We start from the raw sequence: 19,610 nt of genomic DNA on the forward strand, positions 1-19,610 counted from the left end.
TTAAAAAAAACCCAGACCTGGTAAAGGTCTTTCCGTAAACCAGTTCTCTGATGCAAAACACCCCTCTTTTTTCCAGCACAACGCCTTCGGGATTGCCCCCAAAATGCTGGTGAAATTCAATGTTGAGAACTCTTTTGGTGGCTTGGTTGAGCAAATGCTGCTGTTCTTCGTTGTGTATGTAGAACCGTCTGCTCGATATGGAATAGAAATGAAATAATGACAACAAAATGAGCGTCGTGAGACGGCGGCGTCTTCGCGCAGTTTGGTATCAACTGGAGCAACGGTGGTATAAGGTGTGTAAGCTGCACAAAGATTCCAGGACCTTGACGCCAGATGTTGAAACCCCCCTTTTTTGGAACGGCCGAGAGAGTATATAGTCTTGAGGGCAAAAACGAAATGTCGGAAGAAATCGGTCTTAGACGTTGGGGAAAATAGTAAGAACAAGGTTGGGGAAGCGAAGCCCAAAAGAAGAAGCGAAGAGATCAATCATAATATGACGCATTTAGGGTGATCCTTCTTTCTCTTCCGCCGCCGCCTCTTCCTGCTGTGCTCGTCATATTTGTATCGCGTCTCGAAGGTCTCTTCGTCCATTGCCTCTATCGCATCATCTACCCTCAGCATCTGTCGACAAATGTCGATGAAAACTTCGTCAACATTCGCTGTTCCCGCTGGTCAGATTCCGTTGCCACTGCTCTTTTAATTCTTTAGTAGACACTTACTCCTGGTTCTGGCGCTCGCCTCGTAGTAAGGAGCGCCCCAGTCTTGTGAGACGGCAAATGCTTTCGTACGAGGGACTTCTCTCTGATCTTCGAGATCGGCTTTGTTCCCGATGATGACAATGGGCACGTGGTCCCTGTCCTTAATGCGCAGAATCTCTTCTCGAAGGCCGTGCAGCTCGTTCAATGAGGATCGCGATGTGATGCTGAAGACAAGTAAGAATCCCTGGCCGTTTTTCATGTACACATCTCTCATGGACGCTGCATCAGGTCAGTAGAGTAGTCTTTAAGGGGGCTCTGGGGCGTGTCTCACTGAATTGCTCAGTTCCTGCAGTGTCGAGGCTGGACATGTGTTAGCCACGTGAGGCTCAACAAGACATCTTGTTCAAGACAGCGACTCACATTTCCAAGACAACTTGGCGTCCCTAAGCTTCGTGTTAGCTGTTTGTAGCAGGCAGGCGACTTTATTGCGGATAAAGACACATACATCAACGGCTAGTTGTTTCTGGTAAGAATCTTCGATAGTCGGATCGTAGCTCTCGATCCATTCATTATGGACGAATTGTGCTATTGGCAGTCGGTCAGTCACGCAGCGTTCACGTGAACCCTGGGCCTGGGTTGCTTTGATAGGGTGGTCTCGACAGGGGGGCTACATGAGGTGCCCATGTCAATAGGTGGGCTCCACTCACCAGTCAAACAGCTCTTGCCGACGCCGCCTAGTAAAGAGAAAGAGGAGAGATCCCAATGTCAGTCCAGTTCAATGGCATGAGACTTAACGCGTGTATTGACGCTCGCGCGCGCTTGCACACGCACACGCGCACACGCGCACACACATCAATCAAGAGGGTGGTTTGCAACGGATGTGTTGCGGCGCACGTGCTCACCTGCTCCGAGAACGACTACCTGGAACTCCCGACTTTTGAGTCATGTCAGCTGGTGGAATTGTTCTAGAAGGTAGGGATGGTCGGCAAGTATGGGTGTGCGGTGGGGTGACCTACAACGCTTGATATCTTGAGTGCGGCATGGTTTTCAGCCGAGCCTAAGAGCGCATGCATCAAGCCTGACTCGAAGACGACGTTGAGCAGAGTCCCCCAGCGATGTCGAAAGTCAATGCCTCAACCGCCGGCAAATCAGGGACGGACAGACTTGCAACAGACTTCGCCAAGGCCTGTCACAGAGTCGCAGGGACGACGATATGAAGATCGCGTGGTGATTGAGTTCGGCATGCAGCGGGAGTTTGCTGGACGCAAATCAGGATGAGAAGTCGGGTTGGATCTGAATTGACCCGGTCGAGGTCAATTGTTCGCCGAGGAGGACCCTGATCTCTCCTGAACCGCGGGCGCTGGCGCTGGCGCGTAATCCCTTCTAATCCTTCCTACCTTCCTTCCTTCCTTCCGCCCGCGTGGGTTGGGGGCTGGGGGCTGGACGATCGAGGGAGAACAGCGTAGGAGAGAGAGTGGGGAGAGGTGGTCTTGGTGGACAGAAGAAGAAATGATGGTCGAAAATGAAGGTCCAGGGGCCAGGTGCCAGTTGGCGGTTACCGGCAAGGAGCGTGGCGTCCAACGTCGCAAAAGCAAAAAAGATGCCAGCGGATATCGCCAATGGAAGACGGATGACCTGGCAGCGGAGTGTGCAAGAGGTGAGAGGCAGCAGGGCGTGCAGAGTCGTGGTAGTGGTGGCACGAGGCGTTTACGCGGTTGGGAGGGAAAAGACGGTTGACGGCAGCTTGTGACAGTGCAAGCATCCAGTTGAGAGCAGAGAGGGCCAAGCCAAGGAAAGGAGCCGAAGTTGTGGGAAAGCGTGTGCGTGGCGCGGCGCGGGCGAGGCAAAAGCGCAGGTAATGTTCCGAGGGCCAGGCCGGTCGAATCGAGGACGTGGACTGGATCGTCGGGTTGTATGGAAGTGGCGGGCGTGGAGAAGGGCGTCTTGTTCACCCAGTGGCCGGGCCTTGAGGCGACAATAATTGTAGTAATAACAACAATGTCGACGAGGCCGAGGTGTTGTGCACGCAAGGCAGGTCGCACCGCTCGGCAATAAAACTGACAAGGCCCCCCTTCTTGACCGGTGTTCCCACGTTCCGCACAGGGCCGGGCTAGCAGGCAGCTTAGCAGGCAGCTAGGTAGCCTGTACTAACAGTAGCAGCGCTTGGCCTGGGGGAGAGGGAGCTGTCTGGGCCGCCGGGGATGATCGCCTCGTTAGGACGGCTATTGCGGTCACCGTGTGCAGTGGCTGCAGATGACGGAGACACCAATTGACGCCTCAACATGGAAGGTGGGAAGTCTAAGCGTTGACGTGACGGGGGGATGGGGGAAACCTGCTGAGGTGTGGTCAAGACAAAGATATTTGAAAAAAGACTAGAAACGGAGGGGAAGGAGAGGTAAAAGCAAGCAAGGTAAATGCTGGAGCTGGAGGGATGGCAGGAGAAGAGAAAAGGCGAGGTTTTGACGGATTGGTATGCGATGCTGGAGACGCAGGCAGGTCAGGTATGTATGTATGTACACACACGTACTTGCTGTACTGTGTGTGTTTTGTGTCCGCACCGCACTGCTTCCTGTCTGCTCTACTGCCCTGCCCTGCCCTGCCCTGCCCTGCACTGCACTGCAATTGCCTGTTGCTGTAATCTGTCTGCCTGTGCCTTATTTCCTAGCTAGACCGACCTGGCCAATCGAAGCAGGGTTGCAGCAGCCTCAACCGGCAAGAGTCCAGAACTCAGAGTGCAGAGTGCAGAGTGCAGTGTGCAGAATGCAGAGTGCAGGATGCAGGCCGTTCAGAGATCAATTGTGAGCGATGGGAGATTTGATCGCTTGGAGGTGCCGGAGTGGGCAGCCAGGGGTACTAATAAAAAAAGGGCGGGAGGTAGGGATCGTGGTGGCTGCTGCACTTTGCAGTTGTGGCCGTTGCCGTTGCCGTGGCCGTGGCCGTGGCCGTCTTGACTCTCAGTCTCTCTCACAGTCTCTCTCTCTCTCTCTCTCTGTCTGTGCTGGATAATGTACATCTGTCTTGCAAACAGCCTGGGAGAATCACACAAAACCTGCAAGCACACAGCAAATGGGTTGGTTTTGAAACAAGGGAAAACCTGAGAGAAGAAAAGAAAAACAAGGAGCTGTCTACTGAGGTAGGTACTGACTAACTGACTGGGTGCGGAATATGCCTCGTCTACCTGCAAGTGTGTGTGTGCGTGTGTGTGTGTTGTAGTAGTAGTAGTAGTAGACTACGTAGACTACCTGGACCAGTTGCTGCACCGAGAACGAGGTCCTACACACACACACAAAGAGACTTGATTCGACGTCGTTCGGGGACGGCGACGCGATACACTACAATGGGTACGTGGACGTAATGAAACTTAGGCTTCGGCCTGACCTTGATCTTGGTCTTGCTAATAAGTACAATACATATGTCATCTCCCACCTCGCTTGCAGCCCATTCTACTTGATTAACGGTACCAGGCATTGGCTAGCCATGTATCTATTTGTCCGTGTCTCCTCCTCTCGGGGAAAGAGAAAGGAGCCCACAGGGCCACATCAATGTTGCCCCCCATGTTCGTTCTCGTTCTGGATCTGACACGACTGCACAGTACAGTCAGCCAGACAGCCACGGCACACGGTAGTGGATAGTGAGTGAGAGTTAGGGAGAGAGAGGAAGATGGTGCAGCCGAAGCAGAAGCAGAAGCAGAAGCAGACAACCCAACCTACCACAGTAGAGCCGACCGAAATCTTCCAGACAACCTCACCTTTTCCAATTGGGGGCACCTGGGGGCACCACCTTCGGGAGGCTGGGGAGTCCCTGGGCCAGGAACCGCTCTCCGGCCCGGACGGCCAATGGGAGGATCCAGGTGCTGCGAGTCAGCTGCAGGCTGGCCTTCTTCCTGAAGTTCCCCGAACGGCCCCCCTGGACCGCCTTCGGTTTTTCATCGTCTGAACAAATTCCAATTGCGTTAGCCCTCGGCCACTTTTTCAGTCCTCACCACCAGGTTGATGACAAGAACCACCTTCGCGATCCACAGGCCCACCGATTCCACTCCAGAGCTTCAAGAACCCAGTCGCCATGCACCTCGACGAACCTTACGCCCCACTGTTGCCCAGCCGAGCACCACAGTATGTACCAGACTACTGCCCCTGTACTGTACAGTACTGTGAGCTGTGCTAACAAAGTGTGTTCTGTTCGTTGGGGGCGCCACGGCGACGCCCCGTTGGAGGAGCTTCCCTCTCCACTGTCAGGCAAGAGGTCAGATGCGCACTCAGCCTAATGATAGTCTAAGTTGGACGGGCTATCGGCCTCAACAGCATCAACGTTTCCAGGCCCGGCCAGCGTTGGGAAGCCATCATGCAGCACTTCAGTCCTGCATCGCGCCTAGCCACCCACACGAGCGCACGCAGATACGACTCCTACCTGTCGGTTGAGCCTCCGAGCCACCCAGGCCAAACACAGTACACCTTGGACAAAATGTACATGTGCCATGGTACCTTACCCTTGGTTGCGACTCAAGCTTACTACCAATGCTCCTCCATGACTTCACTAACCCCGCGTGCCGTCTTACCCTGACCAAGTCCACGGACAGCAAGCTCGACACCGCTGCGGATGTTCATTGATGACTTCATTGCGACAAGCACGGCAACAGACCATCAACGCGGGACCCGGAAGAAGCATGTCTGTCTCCATCCCTCGACCCCGAATCCACTCGTCTTGGCAGAAGTAACGACCTCACCCATGCCAGACAGCGTTTTAACCCAAGGGGGCAGTGGATCACGCATCTCCTCTGCCTCCCATCATAATGCGAGATGCTGTAGTGTCTGAATATCTCCAAAAGGTGTACAAGTCTAGATATGCTTCGGCGTCCACTCAGTGCCTTCCTGTGTGCAGCCGCCGGCCCCTCCCCGGGATATACCCCCCACAGCTTGAGACCCGATTTGGACAACCCCAAGTTCCAGAGGCCTGGGTCTGCCTATACTTTCAGCGGCCTCAACGGTCTTCCGAGCTATTTTCCCAATCCGGCCACTAAGGAATAATATCCTCTTTCCTCCATCACTAATACCTTCTTGTGGAATGCTTTTCATCCGGGACCACCTTGATGGCTCCTAGTGTAATTGAGACGTCACTGAAACCACCACACGAGTAGGTTGTCTGTCTTGATCAGCAGCCTCGAGTCAGCAATTGAGAGCATCTCCTTCAAGCTATCCAACAATTCGGCACGAAGTGCGTCGCTCTCGCCGTGATGTCCCTTGCATTGGCCGGCACGCTCGTTGCCTCGCAAGCCTCCGGCAGGAAAAGGATGTTCACCGAATCCACTAAAAGCACACATTGCTAGGGCTATCCCAAGAGACCGGACTCTCGCGGAAACGCTACTGAGCACACAGTAGCTCCAATCGGAATGCCCTCAATCCTGATCCGGAGCGCTCCTTGGGGAACATGCACCCGTCAGAAGCCGGCAGCCCGTCAGCCCGTCCGGTCCAAAGTTTACTAGCGACCTCCCCCAATGTCAGGGACCGTTCCAAGCGTCGAATTTTGGAATGGGTTGGTGTGTGGCGTGATATGCAAACCAACCGACTACTGCACATTTCTGTACTTGTATTGCAGGCAAAAACATAACACATTATGGGTGACCCAGCCGGGCGCTACGAGGCACATCGTGGCGCTGCTAATGCAGCACATCAACGGCTGATTTCTAGCTGCACCTTGTGCATAACCGGCCGCTCACACTACGCTGCATCTGTCTGACAAGCTGTTCTCGCGTATCTAGCCACGAACCGCTGGGGGTGGTTTACGGCGTCAGGCTGACGTTGGGCCGTTTCACGACCACTGTGTAGTTCACATTGCATGATCTGTCACTCTGGCGATCCCAACCAGACTATGCAGAGCCCGCCGGCTCATTAGTGCCAACACTCACAATCCAATTCCCAAACCAGTCTACTTCGAGCAACTAGCTACAACGAACTCCTGTACAATTGCGACAGTTGCAGTGGAGTTGATATTCATCGTCCGAGAATGTACCAGCTATGGTGACGAATCAGGACTCTTCGTCTCCTCTATCCGTCAGGATGGTCACACAAACTTGCTTGTCCGGCCGTCCGACGTGACGGGATGTCGGGGCCGACTCTTTGACCTTCAACGGCGTGGTGGCTGAGATAGATTATTCGTGCATGATACTCGTGCCGGCCACCAAACAGGCCGATCGACTTTCTTGGCTGGTCTGTTCGAGGCTGGAACCTTGCGCTCTTGACTTATAGAAATCAAAGTCGGTCGCCAGGAAGAGCACGTAATTGTCCATACTCCATGGCTGTTGTCCGGGCGCAGACATATCTTGAAGCAAACCACGGTTTGTGGCACTGTGCTCGGCTGCCCCTTCTTTGCGTTATTGTGTCAATATTCAGGGAGAGCGATTTCTGATTTGCCCACCCCAAGATATTAAGCGGCGACGCGAGGCTTATTGTTTAGCATATAAACGTAGTGCAGGTTGACCCTGGAGGTAGGTCGACTCCCCCTCACTCCCGAAACATGAGGCTACGTTCGACACTGGGATATGCCAAGTGGCATATCAAACAGCCGGGATCCCCATCCAATGTACAGTCTTCATCAAGGATCCTTCTCTCGTATGCCCTTCCCGCTCTGTCCAGCTCCGCGCTCCGCTGCGTCGTCCGCCGAGCTTTCACCTCCGGCCACGGCCTGCACTAGCTCCCCATTCGGGAGCAGATCCCGTCTCTCCTTCCTGCTCTTCCTCTCTGCGAATCTAAACGGGGTTCTCTGCTCCTCGTGCTCTATTGCAATGTCGTCGAATGTCTTGCCCTGCTCCTTTGCCTGTTTCCGGACCTTGTACGTCCTGATAAGCCAGATAATGTGCGAGATGAAGATACCAAGCTCTAGTATCACACTGCGTGATGGTCAACGTCAACCCTTGCGAATGCATGCAGACAGGGCTTGTAAAAGCGAGTCGATTTACCAGATGATATATAGTACACCTCCAAGCACATCAAACGTGTTTTGCGCCACTGTGAAATTTTTCTGTTAGCTGATCCCATATTTCTCTTTGAAAGCCTGACGGTTAATAATAGAAGAACGGGCAGGCGCATACCCAGTGCCATGAGCGAGAAGAAAGCACCGGACCAGTCCATCGATAAAAATACCTGCCAGTCTGTCAGCTTAAACGCACTGTATAGCGCTGTGCGACGAGAAACGGAGATGCAGCTGGGAGGAGGAATAACGAACCCAATTGATACCGATCACTCTCCCTCTTCTTTTCCAAATCTCACCATAAGGCGGAAGCAGACCTGCAGCGAGTAGTATCGATGCCACTATACCCACGACCAGCACCGGTGTTTCATTGCCCGCGAGATAAAGTGGCTGTTCTCACCGTCAGTAAGCACTCTTTTTCCTATTCAAGTCCAAAACGCAGGAAATCACGCAGATGTTGGAAAGAGTGTATGTCCCCTCAGTCTAGAGGCTCTTCTGCAAGGCCGGCACCACCACAAAGACTGCACTCACCCGAATGGTCAGTATCAACGCAGCCTCGACGCCGGCACACGCCGCGCCGACGGCCACGCCTAGAAGCGCCGCGGTCCAGGGGCGCCACCCGCGGCCGTAGACGAGTACCTGAGCCCAGCTGATGAGGCAGAGGGTCATGAAACATTGCGGCTGGACCTGGATGGGGACATTGAAATTCTGGATGATGCTGTAGGCGCCGAAGGGCACGCCGCACATGGCCCAGAGGAACATCATGGACCCGGGCAGGCCGTCGGTCGACTTCGTGCGCCAGTTGGTCCGTATCTGGGGCACGAGCTGGATGCACCACAAGATCGTGCCTATTGTCCCCAGGACTGTCGCCGCGACGGGGATGGAGGACTGAGGTGCCATCGGGAGGGTGAGGGTCTAGTCGTCGGGCTGGAGAGAGGGCCAGGAAGGACTTGTTATGACATATGTGGCCAGCCAGAGGCGCCGGTGATGGTCGGCAAGCTGGATATAAATGTCGGCTTTATGTCCGTGAAAATTGTGGGACAGCGCGGTGCCGGGTCGGCCTCGACATGCCGGACCGGACAGTTTTTGGGTCCAGCAGGTTGTTTTTGGCAATAGAAATGACAACTTGAGTATAGATGTAGTCCTGCGCCGCTGATAGTTGTTGGTATATATGAACATTCACGTTGGCGACCAAATGAGAAATGGTTTGATGTAGAAGAAGCCCAGCCGGTTGACTACCCAGATGAACCGCCTATACTGAGGACCGAGTATCGGACCAACTACCGGGCACTAGTTGCACAAGCACTGATGTAATAAACCACATTGACCAACACATAAACAGTTGCGCTCAGAGAGTTTGTGCCCAGGGGCCAACTCAAACACCCACGGGGAAGCTTATGCATGCCTACAGTGAGGCGGCGAGATGGAGATGGGGCCATTCTCGGTGGTTGAAACGGGAGGCAAAAGTATCGCGAGGGAGGTGTACAGAAGGGGCCAACCGGCCGGTGGACGCGTTCTGCACGGGCAGATGAACCCCTCAGGGAACGATGGCACGTGGACGGGTATCTTTCCTTCCCATCCCCCCTAAGCCGTGTTGATCTCATCAGGGTCCTTTTGTTGTCGTTGGCCGTGGAGACCGCCCGCCCTCCCTCCCCCCACCATAAATATGTGTCGATCCGGCAGGGCGGTGGGTGGTTTTTATTTCTCATGATCTTTACTCGATGCAGCCTGGGCCCGACTGCAAGTCAGTACGGTAGAGGCGGTCCACCCCCCGCCCCACCCCCGTTCTCTGCCGGCGCTGCTCCGCGCCCATGCTCCAGTTCTTTTTTGTTCCTTCCTAGGGTTTGATGACGCTCGCTGGAAACCCCGGGACGGGTTTGCCGATCGCGGTCCGGGCTAGGAAATTTAACGCTGTGGATGTCCTAGCCGAAAAGGGTGGTGTTGCTCAAGTGCTTTGTGAGAAATGGCGGTCCTTCTCCTGGGTAGCACAAAGGGCTTTGGGATACAGGCAGATGCAATAGAGTTGGTCGAACGTCATGTCGAGTGACAAACGGGCAGTAGATTTGAGGTGCGGCCCCAACACGGTGCGCATGCAGTCGACTGCCGTTGTGTAACTTTGCACTGTGTTAGTGGGCGTTGGACCCGGTCAACGCTGAGCCTCGCATGTACTCACCCACTAGACAGCTGAGAACACAGTCTGTAGACGCACATAACACAGTGCTCTCAATTGGATTTTACAGCCTTAGCAACACCAGCTCTCAAATTTTCACTGCAGCAGGATACTTACAAAATACCAAGCATCAAATCAATTTTCACAAGCAATCTCACTCATTTCTGAACTCAAAAGCAGCAGAGTCAAAAGTCGAAGGCTCATCTTATTCCCCGAGAGCAGAATTTTTCACACATTCAATCGAAAACCATTGGAGACGCTGTTGGCCATCGCTATTTCATCCTGCATCTCATCGTCGTGATTCGAGACAAGGGTTTCTGCAGTCTACTACAACCTACGGCAACATGTCAGGACCACCCGCTCCTGCACCATCGGCGGCTTCCAAGGCCAAGTCGAAGAAGAGGAAGGCACAGGACGACTCACAGCCGGCCAGTGCCAAGAAACAAAAAGCCAGCAAGTATGAGGAGGACGAGGGCCTGCTCGACCTCGAGGCAGGAGTGAACACGGCCTTTGTCAGGATGGACCCCCAGCTCCTTGCAGACCACGTCGCTAGGCAGACGAAGCGGTTCGGGTCGGATCTGAGCTCAGTGGAGCTGAGCGACCTGTACATCAGCGCGAACGCCGTCAGGGACACGACTGACTTCACCAAGGTGAGAGTCAAGGAGAACCTGCCGGACTTCCTGGAAGAATTTGTAGTAGCGCCGGAAGAGAAGGACGAGGAGGCCAAGGAGAAGGAGAGGAAGAGGCTCGGGAACGCGCCGCCCAAGGTGGGGGCACCTCACACGATCATCGTGACGGGGGCTGGGCTGAGGGCTGCCGATCTGGTTCGGGCGACGAGGAAGTTCCAGAAGAAGGGGAACGTGGTTTCGAAATTGGTAAGACCGTGGTCTTGCGAGAAGGGAGAGATTTCCACTCAGGCGCATTTGCTGACCAGGTCCTGCAGTTTGCCAAACACTTCAAGGTCGAGGAACAGGTCCAGTTCCTCAAAAAGAGCAAGACGGGAATCGCGGTAGGGACTCCTGCCCGCTTGGAGGCCCTGCTCGACAATGGTGAGCCCCTTTCTTCTGCTCTCGCAGCCACGTTGAAGGTATGCTAATGTGTTTGGCAGGCGCGCTCTCAATCGAGTACCTGAAGCGCATCGTGGTTGACGCTTCCCATATCGACCAGAAGAAGAGGGGCATCATGGACATGAAGGACACCATGATGCCTCTTGCCCGGTGGTTGACGAGGCAGGAGTTGAAGGAGAGGTATGCGGCTGAGGAGAAGCCTTTGGATCTCCTCTTCTTTTGAGTCTACGACTGTTGCCGAGCTCAGAGCAACAAGCGCCTGAGAAATGACAACAAACCTGTCGAACGAAATCATTAGCTCAGTGACTTGAGGCAATGCATAATCCATCCAGCCGGCTGCTGAATACTAAGGTGCGGGTCACAGCGATGCCGCAGTGGCTGGCTTTCGAACGTTGTGGGTGTGAGAGCAGCGCACCACTTCGCTCAGCCAACATGCCTCCTTCCTTCCATTTTCGACCGGGTCAACCTTCATCGAACCCAAGAAGACAAACCCTCGGAAGGTGACACAGCAGATCAAGGCAGGCCTCCATCTGGAAGCAGCTACGCCGGAATGGGGGAATCAAAAACTGGGTACGCCCAAGGCTCGTCGGCTTCAGCACCATTGCAGAGTCTATCAGCCAGCCAGTGCACGATGAAGCACACAACACAGATGCTGTCAGAAACAGATAGCAATCCCAATTTGTCCGACTTTCATCATTGAATAATCTCCCTCCCTGGATCTCGAAAGCTATGAGGAGGTGGGTTTCTAGGTACCCCGAGACTATAGTGGCCCTTCCTGGGGCTTGTACTTGTCTTGCTCCTTCCCAGCCGGCACACTTGGCTCTTACCACAACACGCTCTTTGCTCGAGATGATTGCACGTCCTGTAGGAAGGCACGCCCTTGTTCTAATGTTTTTGTCAAGCCATCATCTCCCCCCAGAGAATCCGTTCTGATCCTCTCCCTCTTCTCTTCTCTTTCATCAACATCCATCCATCCGCCCACCATCTCAGAACACCATCTCGATCATCACCAAAACCTACAACCAGCACGTTTATTGGACGTCACTCATTCTTGGCTTTTTTGAATCGTGTCTGATTGATACTTTGCTCTTCTTCTGTTCTTCTCTTCCGCAAGCACTACTTGCACTCTTGCTGCCCTGTTTACATTGACGCTCTTTTTTGGAGATCATCTCTTCGCGAATAGCAATTCGATCGATTCTCTCCTCTCTTAATCTGCGTGCCACCCGACCATCAGTCAAGCACCCCATCTTTCAACATGCGTCCTGCCACTCTCTTCACAGCATACGGCCTCTGTGCCATTCAGCTGACCTGGGCCCAACCTCCGCCCAGCTTCAGCACAACTGTCACTGCTCAGCCCGCTCGTATGTGTTCCCTTTCCACAGGCCTTGACTTCCACGTCTGCTGTAATACTGACATAAAAAGCAGACTTTGAACATCCCCCACCTCCGCCGCACGGCATTTGGCCAAGTGTCAATGACCAGCCTGCGAGTATGTGTTCCCCCTATCCTGGCCTTGTCTGCCATGTCTGCTGTGACACTGACACGCAGAGCAGACCGTGAAGCTTCCTCACCTCCGCCGCACAGCTTTGGGCCAAGTGTGGGTGCCCAGCCTGCTCGTAGGTGTTCCCCTGACCTTGTCTGTCATGTCTGCTGTGATACTGACACGGAAAGCAGAACTTGGAAAAGACATTTTCAACACCCTGGGTGATCCTGAAGGTCTGGGATTCCCTCATACACTCGACATGAGCCCTGAATCCCCTGAACTACACCTTGAGATAAACATCCACATGGATCCTGTCTCATCTGTCGGCGTCTCTAGCGCAGCATCGGACTTGACCCTGACAGCCCTCTCTGCACCAGTTGTCTCCACTGTCACGACAACCGCACCCATTGCTGGTGTGACCACCATCTTGTCGGCATCTGAGGTGGCTTCCCCTCCTGCTTCGCCTGCTAACGCTGCGATCCTCTCCGTCCCCACTGGCCCCATCAGCCTTCCCGCACACATTCGTGCCACCAACAGCTCTCATATCCTCAGTCAGGAGAAGCTCTCTCCTGAGGGAGAAAAGGACGTCTCACACATCCTTGGAAATGACTGCAATGATGGCGGTCTCGGGAATGGAGCCGGCCTCGGTGGTCCCGGCGGTCTCGGTGGCCCTGGCGGTCTCGGTGGCCCTGGCGGTCTCGGTGGTCCTAGTGGGCTCGGCGCCGCTACGACTGTCACCGTCCTGGCCGTTCCTGCAGGCGCAGGTGGTCTAGGTGCAGGCGGTCTTGGGGGCAACGGCCTCGGGGGCAACGGCTTGGGGGGCAACGGCCTAGGCGGCTCTGGCCTTGGTAGCAACGGAGCTGGAGCCTACGGAAATGGCAATGGTCTCGGCGGCTCTGGTCTCGGCGGCTCTGGTCTCGGCGGCTCTGGTCTCGGCGGCTCTGGTCTCGGCGGCTCTGGTCTCGGTAGCAATGGAGCTGGAGACTGCGGCAATGGGAACGGTCTTGGCGGCTCTGGCCTTGGAGGCAACGGTCTTGGAGGCAACGGTCTTGGTGGAAATGGAGCCGGAGGCGGACTCGGCAATGGCCTCGGCGGAAATGGTCTGGGAGCTGGCGGACCTGCAACTATCACGGTGCTGGCTTCTCCTGGTGGTGCTGGCTCAGGTCTCGGGGGCTCGGGCCTGGGAGGCTCTGGCCTTGGAGGAAATGGACTTGGAGGTCCAGGCGGACTTGGTGGCCCAGGTGGTCTTGGAGGCCCCGGCGGTCTCGGTGGTGGCCAAGATTGCGACGGCCTTGGAGGTTCAGGACTCGGCGGTTCAGGACTCGGCGGTTCAGGACTCGGCGGTTCAGGGCTCGGAGGCTCAGGGCTCGGAAATGGAAACGGCCTCGGCGGTAATGGAGGCCTCGGTGGTCTGGGAGGTCTCGGTGGACAATCTGGCCCAGCAACAGTCACGGTCCTCGCTTCACCTGATGGAGCACTAGGTGCTGGGTCTGGTCGCGGTTCCGGCAACGGACTTGGTCCTTACAATGGTCTTGATGGATCAGGCCTCGGAAACAACGGGAACGGCCTTGGTGGATCAGGCACCGGAGCTGGTGACTGTGAAGACGGCATGGGCGGCGGCAACGGCATCGGATCAGGCGGCGCAGGCGGTCTGGGGAGCGGGCTTGGCGGCAACGGGCTCGGCGGCAACGGCGCTGGCGGTGCTAGGAATGGAGCTGGCGGTGCCATCATCTCGACCGTCGCTGTCGTCACCATCCAGGGAGGAGGCATCGGCGCTAGGACGCTTGAGGACGCAGGAGACTCGAGTCTGGCCTATGCAACACAGCCGGCTTACTCTGCTGCGTACATCGCGCAGTCCTCAGCTCTTGATGGACGAAGCCCATCATCTCTCCTGGCCCTCGCTGTCTAGGCCGCGGCAGTGTTCGGAATGTACACTCCACTGGCGACCCTTCTCGGAGTCTGATCGCCACCATCCGTTGCCTGCAGACATCGGAATCTCCTCACACAGCACCCACAAGTCATCGATGCCTTTTCAGCCCCTTGCCGTTTTATTCCGGCTCTTATCCCTTTACAACAACACGACTTTGGTGCGGCGGATGGCTTGGTTGTTTTATTCTTCGAATCTTATAAAAAGGAGACCTGGGGGTGTCAGAGTAATGAGGAGGCTTCTCGTTTGTGGTCATGTATTCAGCTTATGGGGTTTCTCTTTTGCTGCTCAGACATGATAGATTTCTAGACACGCCACAACAATGTTAGAAGCTGCTGCTACTTATGGCTATGAAAGCACTATCGCACCGCGCTCTATGCACAAGTGAGACTTGACTGGATATGTTCCTGCTTGAAACTGTTGGTCGTTCGTTGAGGTTGGCTTAGAGAGGCGATGAGCGGCAAGCAAATGAGACCAATCCAGGCGCTCGATCTGGGAGGCCGCATGATGGGCCGCAGACTCAGTGCCAGCAACTCGGAGAATTTGCACGGGAGTGGACGGGATCACGGGAGTTGCCTGGCTTTGAGGCTGAACGTGATCGCGGACAAGCAGCACAACCAATCAGCAGAATGTTATAGGGCGAGCTTCAGTAAAGTGTGAACTTGCCCGCATTTTGCACATCCAAGTCTGGCATCTCAACTTAGAACCTGTCGTTATCTTGCAGCGGAAAGCACTCTGCAGTATGAAAGACAAAGGCGTCCACTGAAGAGCCATCGCATAAAATTCTGTCTCCCCAAAAGCACTTTACTTTCCAAAATAATGCACCAACATTTACCATTGGGCAATTCAAGTTGTAGAAAACTGCATGGGCGCGAGCAATAAAAGTCTTGTAAGTGGTCGCGGGATCTGCACTACTATTGAGTGGTGGACTTAGTGTGTGTAGGCTTATCTTATCTAAACTGCACTGGGCATAATTCCCAGGGAAAAAAATCCCATTTTATCCTTTTTCCCTTGACGCTGAAATTCCTGCGACCAAATCTACACTCAATTTCAACGCCCATTTTTCCTAGTCGCATTCCCCATCCTTCGACTTCTTCCTATTTCCCAAACGATCATATCACGAATAATCTCCACAGACCCCCCAAGAATGGCGAGGACAGCAGAGTCGGCCGCTCTCAAGGCCGAGAAGTCTTCAAAGAAGCGCAAGCTGAGCGACGTCGAGGACCCTGTCGATCAGCAGGAAGCCGAAGACAAGGCCGCACGTAAGGCCGCTAAGAAGGCGAAGAAGGAAGCCAAGGCAAAGGAGGCTGGGGAGCCAGTCGCTAGCGACAAGAAAGAGAAGAAGGACAAGAAGTCGAAGAAGTCGAAGTCTCAGCCCACACCCGCCGCCGACGAGGACGCAGTGACCGAGGATGCCGCAAAAATAGAGAAGAAGAAGAAGAAAGCCCAGAAGGCACAGAAGAAGCTCGACGAGGCAGGGAAGAAAACGAAGGAGGAGAAGAAGGCTTCCAAGAAGTCCAAGAAGGAGAAGGTCGAGAAAGAGGAAGCCTATGAACACGAAGACGCAGATGCATCCGACGACGAGTCTGCTGAGCAAGAGGAGGGGTCAGCTAAGCGCGAGAAGTTTATCTGCTTCATCGGTACGTCCCTCCCTCTTCCTGAAATTTGCCAATCGCAGACCAATTCCTCAAGCTAACTCTTGTCGCACAAACACAGGCAACCTCCCCTTCACAGCGACCAAGGCCGAAGTCGAGGCGCACTTCGCGTCGCTGAAGCCGTCGGCGGTGCGGCTGCTGACGGAGAAGGACAACCCGGGCAAGTCGCGGGGGATCGCGTTCGTCGAGTTCGACAACTACTCGCACATGAAGACGTGCCTGGCCAAGTTCCACCACACCGAGTTCACGGACGCGCAGGGCAGCACGCGGCGCATCAACGTCGAGCTGACGGCGGGCGGCGGCGGCAAGACGGCCGCGCGCAGCGACAAGATCAAGGCCAAGAACCTCAAGCTCAACGAGGAGCGCGCCCGCCGCATGCAGGCCGAGGAGGAGGCCAAGGCCCTCGAGGGCAAGGGCAAGTCGGCCGATCAGCAGCAGCAGCAGCAGCAGCAGCCCGAGCAGCAGGACGAGGACTGGGTCCACCCTAGTAGGAGGGCGCAGATGAACTCCGGCGAGGCGGACGACGCGGACGACTTTGACAGCGGCAACCGGGGCGGCCGTGGCGGTCGTGGTGGCCGGGGAGGCCGTGGCGGTCGTGGGCGCGGCGGTCGTGGGGGTCGTGGAGGTCGTGGGGGTCGCGGAGGGCCGCGCCGATGGTAGAAATGCCGTGTCTCTGGCTAGGGATCGTAGGTTGATCCGGGCGGCATTGCACTCCTTTCCTGCGGCCCGGGCCCGACCCCGGATCCGGGGCTGGGCGGACGGCGACCTTTCAGACCCGAGTACGAACTGCGGCACGGTCTCTATCGGACTAAGTTGCTCGACCAGGGCACTAGGCGGACCGGTTACTTGAGCAGGAGGCGAAGTGGCAAAGTGAGGCCACGGCATTTATGATCAGCCTCTCAAGACTCTTGAGCGATGGGACGATCACCCGAGCTAATCTGGCAAGAAACTCTGCGAAAAGAAGCCCAGAGTTTCTCCAGTCCGAGGCTCAAAGGATCTAGATGAGCCGCTCATCGGATGACAGCGAGCTCAAGTCCGCACACCTACTCATAGTTCGTCGCAACGGCGAGGGGAAGCATATGGGAAAGATCTGGTCATATTTGCCCAGTCGCGGGCGTCTGACGGGTGGGATAGTTGGCTACGGGGGCGAATTCATCACGAGGTGGTCACTTGACAGGCCAGTGCTCCCCGAGCAGGTTATCGACCTCGTGGATTTTACTCTACTCTGGAAATCCGTTTCGCATGATACCCGATACCCCAGATCATCTGAATAGACAGCAGTAGAGAGTGAGCGTCGCATCAGAAAATTGAGACAAAGACTTCCTTTCTACGCAAAACTCCAGCAAAAACAATCACATTTTTCCATCTCTCTTGCAACCGGGGGATCAAATGGTGGTGATGATTGGTATGACATGTAGTAGGTTTCCATCCCTAACGACCATTTCCTCTGGAGAGAAAAGAGACACAAGATCGCAGCCCTTCCTCCCATTCCGTATTCCTCGGCTATCTACAGAAAAAAAAGCAAACATCAAATCGTGGATATCCTTTGGTGACTGGCGTGAAATGCCCATTGTGCTGAACAGATCGCGAGAAAGCAAAAAGCAACGGTGAGACGAGGTTCGAGACTCGTACCTCGTGCTCCAAATAAGTCGAGCCCGGTAGAGCTAGGACAATGCGATTTCCGCGGGAGCCAGCATGGTTGGTAGGTGGAAACAGGCGGATCCTGGCTGCGCGCCTCTCTGGCACACTATCTGCCATGGATTGTTATATAACCTGGTTCCCGTTCTCTGTTTCTTCTCTCAAGTCCAGCTCGTGACGTGCCAGCCGTAAAGGAACACGCAATACAAGCGTTCGCCCCAAGACCGCCCTTCTCGCCATTCTATTTGATCGACGCTCGAGGTGTTCGACCGATCCGTCCTTTCTAGAAGCTTTTCCGTCCGTAGCACAGATGGAGCATATTAAACAAGTTCGATCGACAGAGCGACAGGCTTCGGCTCGAGCTCGACGCTTACAGAATGGAGCACTTCGACTTCTTGGCCTTGGAAGCTTGAGGTTTGGGGTTGAGGACGGCACTAGATGTAGCGTCGATTAGCGTTGTCATTCTCAAGACCAGGGATCCAACCCTTGCGAATGGCTCTCCGCTATCTTACCGGATGGCCTCGTCGAAAACACTTTTCAGGTTTCGTTGGGTCAAAGCCGAGCACTCGAGGTACTTGGTAGCCTTGATATCCTTGGCGACAACCAGCGCAGCGTCGTACTTCACCGGCTCCATCCTCTTCTGTCGAAGGTTCTCGATCGTCGTGGGGTCATCTCGCAGATCGAGCTTGGTGCCAACGAGGATGATAGGGATGTTGGGCGCATGGTGGCTGATCTCCGGGTACCACTGTGTCACTCATCAGCAAAGTTGTCCTGTGCAGCGATCCCATCCGGTAGGCTGGGCAGGGAAGTCGACGAACCTTGGCCTTAACGTTGTCAAAAGATGGCGGGCTGACGATGGAGAAGCAGATGAGGAACACATCTGTCTGGGGGTAGGAGAGCGGTCGCAGTCGATCGTAGTCTTCCTGTCCAGCAGTATCCCACAGTCCCAGGCTGATTGGCTTTCCATCAACCATCACACTTGCAGAGTAGTTGTCGAAGCTGTTGCAAAGACATTGTCAGAATAATTGTCACAGGTGTTGTTGGTGGTGGCTGCGAGGGTGAACTGGAAGCTCGAGATGGGACAGGGGCGGTCAACAAGGGCGGGCTGGGCTGGCGTCACGTACACTGTGGGGATGTATTCGCCGGGGAAGGCATTCGTCGTGTAGGAAATGAGCAGACATGTCTGGGAGCATGGAAGTCAGCACTTGTTTGCAGGCGATGCTGATTGACGAGCTTGACTTACCTTGCCGACAGCACCATCACCTGTCACGACGCACTGCAGTTGATGATTTGCATGGTTAGCCCGAGCTGCACAAGCCCCTCAGGAGGGGGAACGACAGCCACCTGCCATCCTTTGTCATGGATGTAGGTGTGCTGGTCGACATACCTTCAGAGACTGAACCCCAGGTGCGGCCATGTTGTATTAAGATGCACTCGGGAGTGCGATGATGTGCAGAGGTTGAGGTGGTGTTGAGCTTCAAGGAGGCGGGATGCGACGACGTCCTTGGGTTGGGATGTGTCGGTCGGCGAGGTGGAGTTGTTGAAGCAGGTTTGGTTTGGGTTGGTTTGGTTTGGGTTGGACTGGACTGGACTGGACTAGACTTGGCTGGTTTGTGAAAGGCGGTCGCAGGCACAGACAGGCTGGAGCAGAGGAGGCCCAGGCAGGACAGGGCAGGACAGGGTAGATAGATAGATCGATAGATAGATAGATGGAGAGTGGTCGAACAAGCACTTCTTTGTGTTGCAACAGAAGAACTTCGACAACAGGCAAAAGGGCCGGGAGCTATGGGTTGTAATGCAGTGTCAAAGTCACTGTCAAGATCCAAGCTGGGTGCTGCCGCATGAAAGTTAGAAACGTTTTGACACAGCCGGAACAGATTGATGCCGCAGAGAGGACGGGTACCGTAACGGGGGGAGGGAGTGGAGGAGGTGCAGGAGGTGCAGGAGGTGCTGGCGTGCTGGGTGTGTACTGGGTGCAGGTGGTTGAGGGGGAAGAGAGCCTCTGATCGG

General features: G+C 55.0%; 7 protein-coding genes across 7 annotated transcripts; 3 read left to right on the plus strand and 4 right to left on the minus strand.

Moving 5' to 3' along the window:
• Positions 1-486: 486 nt before the first annotated feature.
• J7T55_011635 (Ras-related protein Rap-1) lies at positions 487-1,740 on the minus strand (the record flags this gene model as incomplete). The annotated part of the gene is made up of 8 exons (XM_053136440.1): positions 487-659; positions 720-977; positions 1,030-1,058; positions 1,119-1,141; positions 1,204-1,283; positions 1,406-1,432; positions 1,601-1,632; positions 1,715-1,740. The coding sequence occupies 8 exons, from the start codon at positions 1,738-1,740 to the stop codon at positions 487-489; spliced, it is 648 nt and encodes a 215-aa protein (XP_052999441.1).
• A 2,702-nt stretch (positions 1,741-4,442) lies between these two features.
• J7T55_011636 (uncharacterized protein) lies at positions 4,443-5,314 on the minus strand (the record flags this gene model as incomplete). Its single annotated transcript, XM_053136441.1, has 3 exons — positions 4,443-4,630; positions 4,864-4,926; positions 5,254-5,314. The coding sequence occupies 3 exons, from the start codon at positions 5,312-5,314 to the stop codon at positions 4,443-4,445; spliced, it is 312 nt and encodes a 103-aa protein (XP_052999442.1).
• Positions 5,315-7,286: 1,972 nt separating this feature from the next.
• J7T55_011637 (pq loop repeat protein) lies at positions 7,287-8,561 on the minus strand (the record flags this gene model as incomplete). The annotated part of the gene is made up of 4 exons (XM_053136442.1): positions 7,287-7,581; positions 7,651-7,699; positions 7,961-8,051; positions 8,193-8,561. The coding sequence occupies 4 exons, from the start codon at positions 8,559-8,561 to the stop codon at positions 7,287-7,289; spliced, it is 804 nt and encodes a 267-aa protein (XP_052999443.1).
• A 1,614-nt stretch (positions 8,562-10,175) lies between these two features.
• Positions 10,176-11,121, plus strand: J7T55_011638 (uncharacterized protein; the record flags this gene model as incomplete). Its single annotated transcript, XM_053136443.1, has 3 exons — positions 10,176-10,706; positions 10,775-10,880; positions 10,940-11,121. The coding sequence occupies 3 exons, from the start codon at positions 10,176-10,178 to the stop codon at positions 11,119-11,121; spliced, it is 819 nt and encodes a 272-aa protein (XP_052999444.1).
• Positions 11,122-12,153: 1,032 nt separating this feature from the next.
• J7T55_011639 (uncharacterized protein) lies at positions 12,154-14,289 on the plus strand (the record flags this gene model as incomplete). The annotated part of the gene is made up of 3 exons (XM_053136444.1): positions 12,154-12,259; positions 12,324-12,386; positions 12,446-14,289. 3 exons carry the CDS (start codon positions 12,154-12,156, stop codon positions 14,287-14,289), a joined length of 2,013 nt encoding a protein of 670 aa, XP_052999445.1.
• Positions 14,290-15,454: 1,165 nt separating this feature from the next.
• Positions 15,455-16,622, plus strand: J7T55_011640 (rna binding protein; the record flags this gene model as incomplete). Its single annotated transcript, XM_053136445.1, has 2 exons — positions 15,455-15,947; positions 16,024-16,622. 2 exons carry the CDS (start codon positions 15,455-15,457, stop codon positions 16,620-16,622), a joined length of 1,092 nt encoding a protein of 363 aa, XP_052999446.1.
• Positions 16,623-17,970: 1,348 nt separating this feature from the next.
• J7T55_011641 (ras-like protein ced-10) lies at positions 17,971-19,017 on the minus strand (the record flags this gene model as incomplete). The annotated part of the gene is made up of 6 exons (XM_053136446.1): positions 17,971-18,034; positions 18,113-18,345; positions 18,419-18,599; positions 18,725-18,783; positions 18,844-18,876; positions 18,988-19,017. 6 exons carry the CDS (start codon positions 19,015-19,017, stop codon positions 17,971-17,973), a joined length of 600 nt encoding a protein of 199 aa, XP_052999447.1.
• Positions 19,018-19,610: the final 593 nt, after the last annotated feature.

The sequence above is a fragment of the Diaporthe amygdali genome, assembly GCF_026229845.1.
Source record: "Diaporthe amygdali strain CAA958 chromosome Unknown NODE_2_length_3802984_cov_64_841326, whole genome shotgun sequence".
NCBI lineage: Eukaryota > Fungi > Ascomycota > Sordariomycetes > Diaporthales > Diaporthaceae > Diaporthe > Diaporthe amygdali.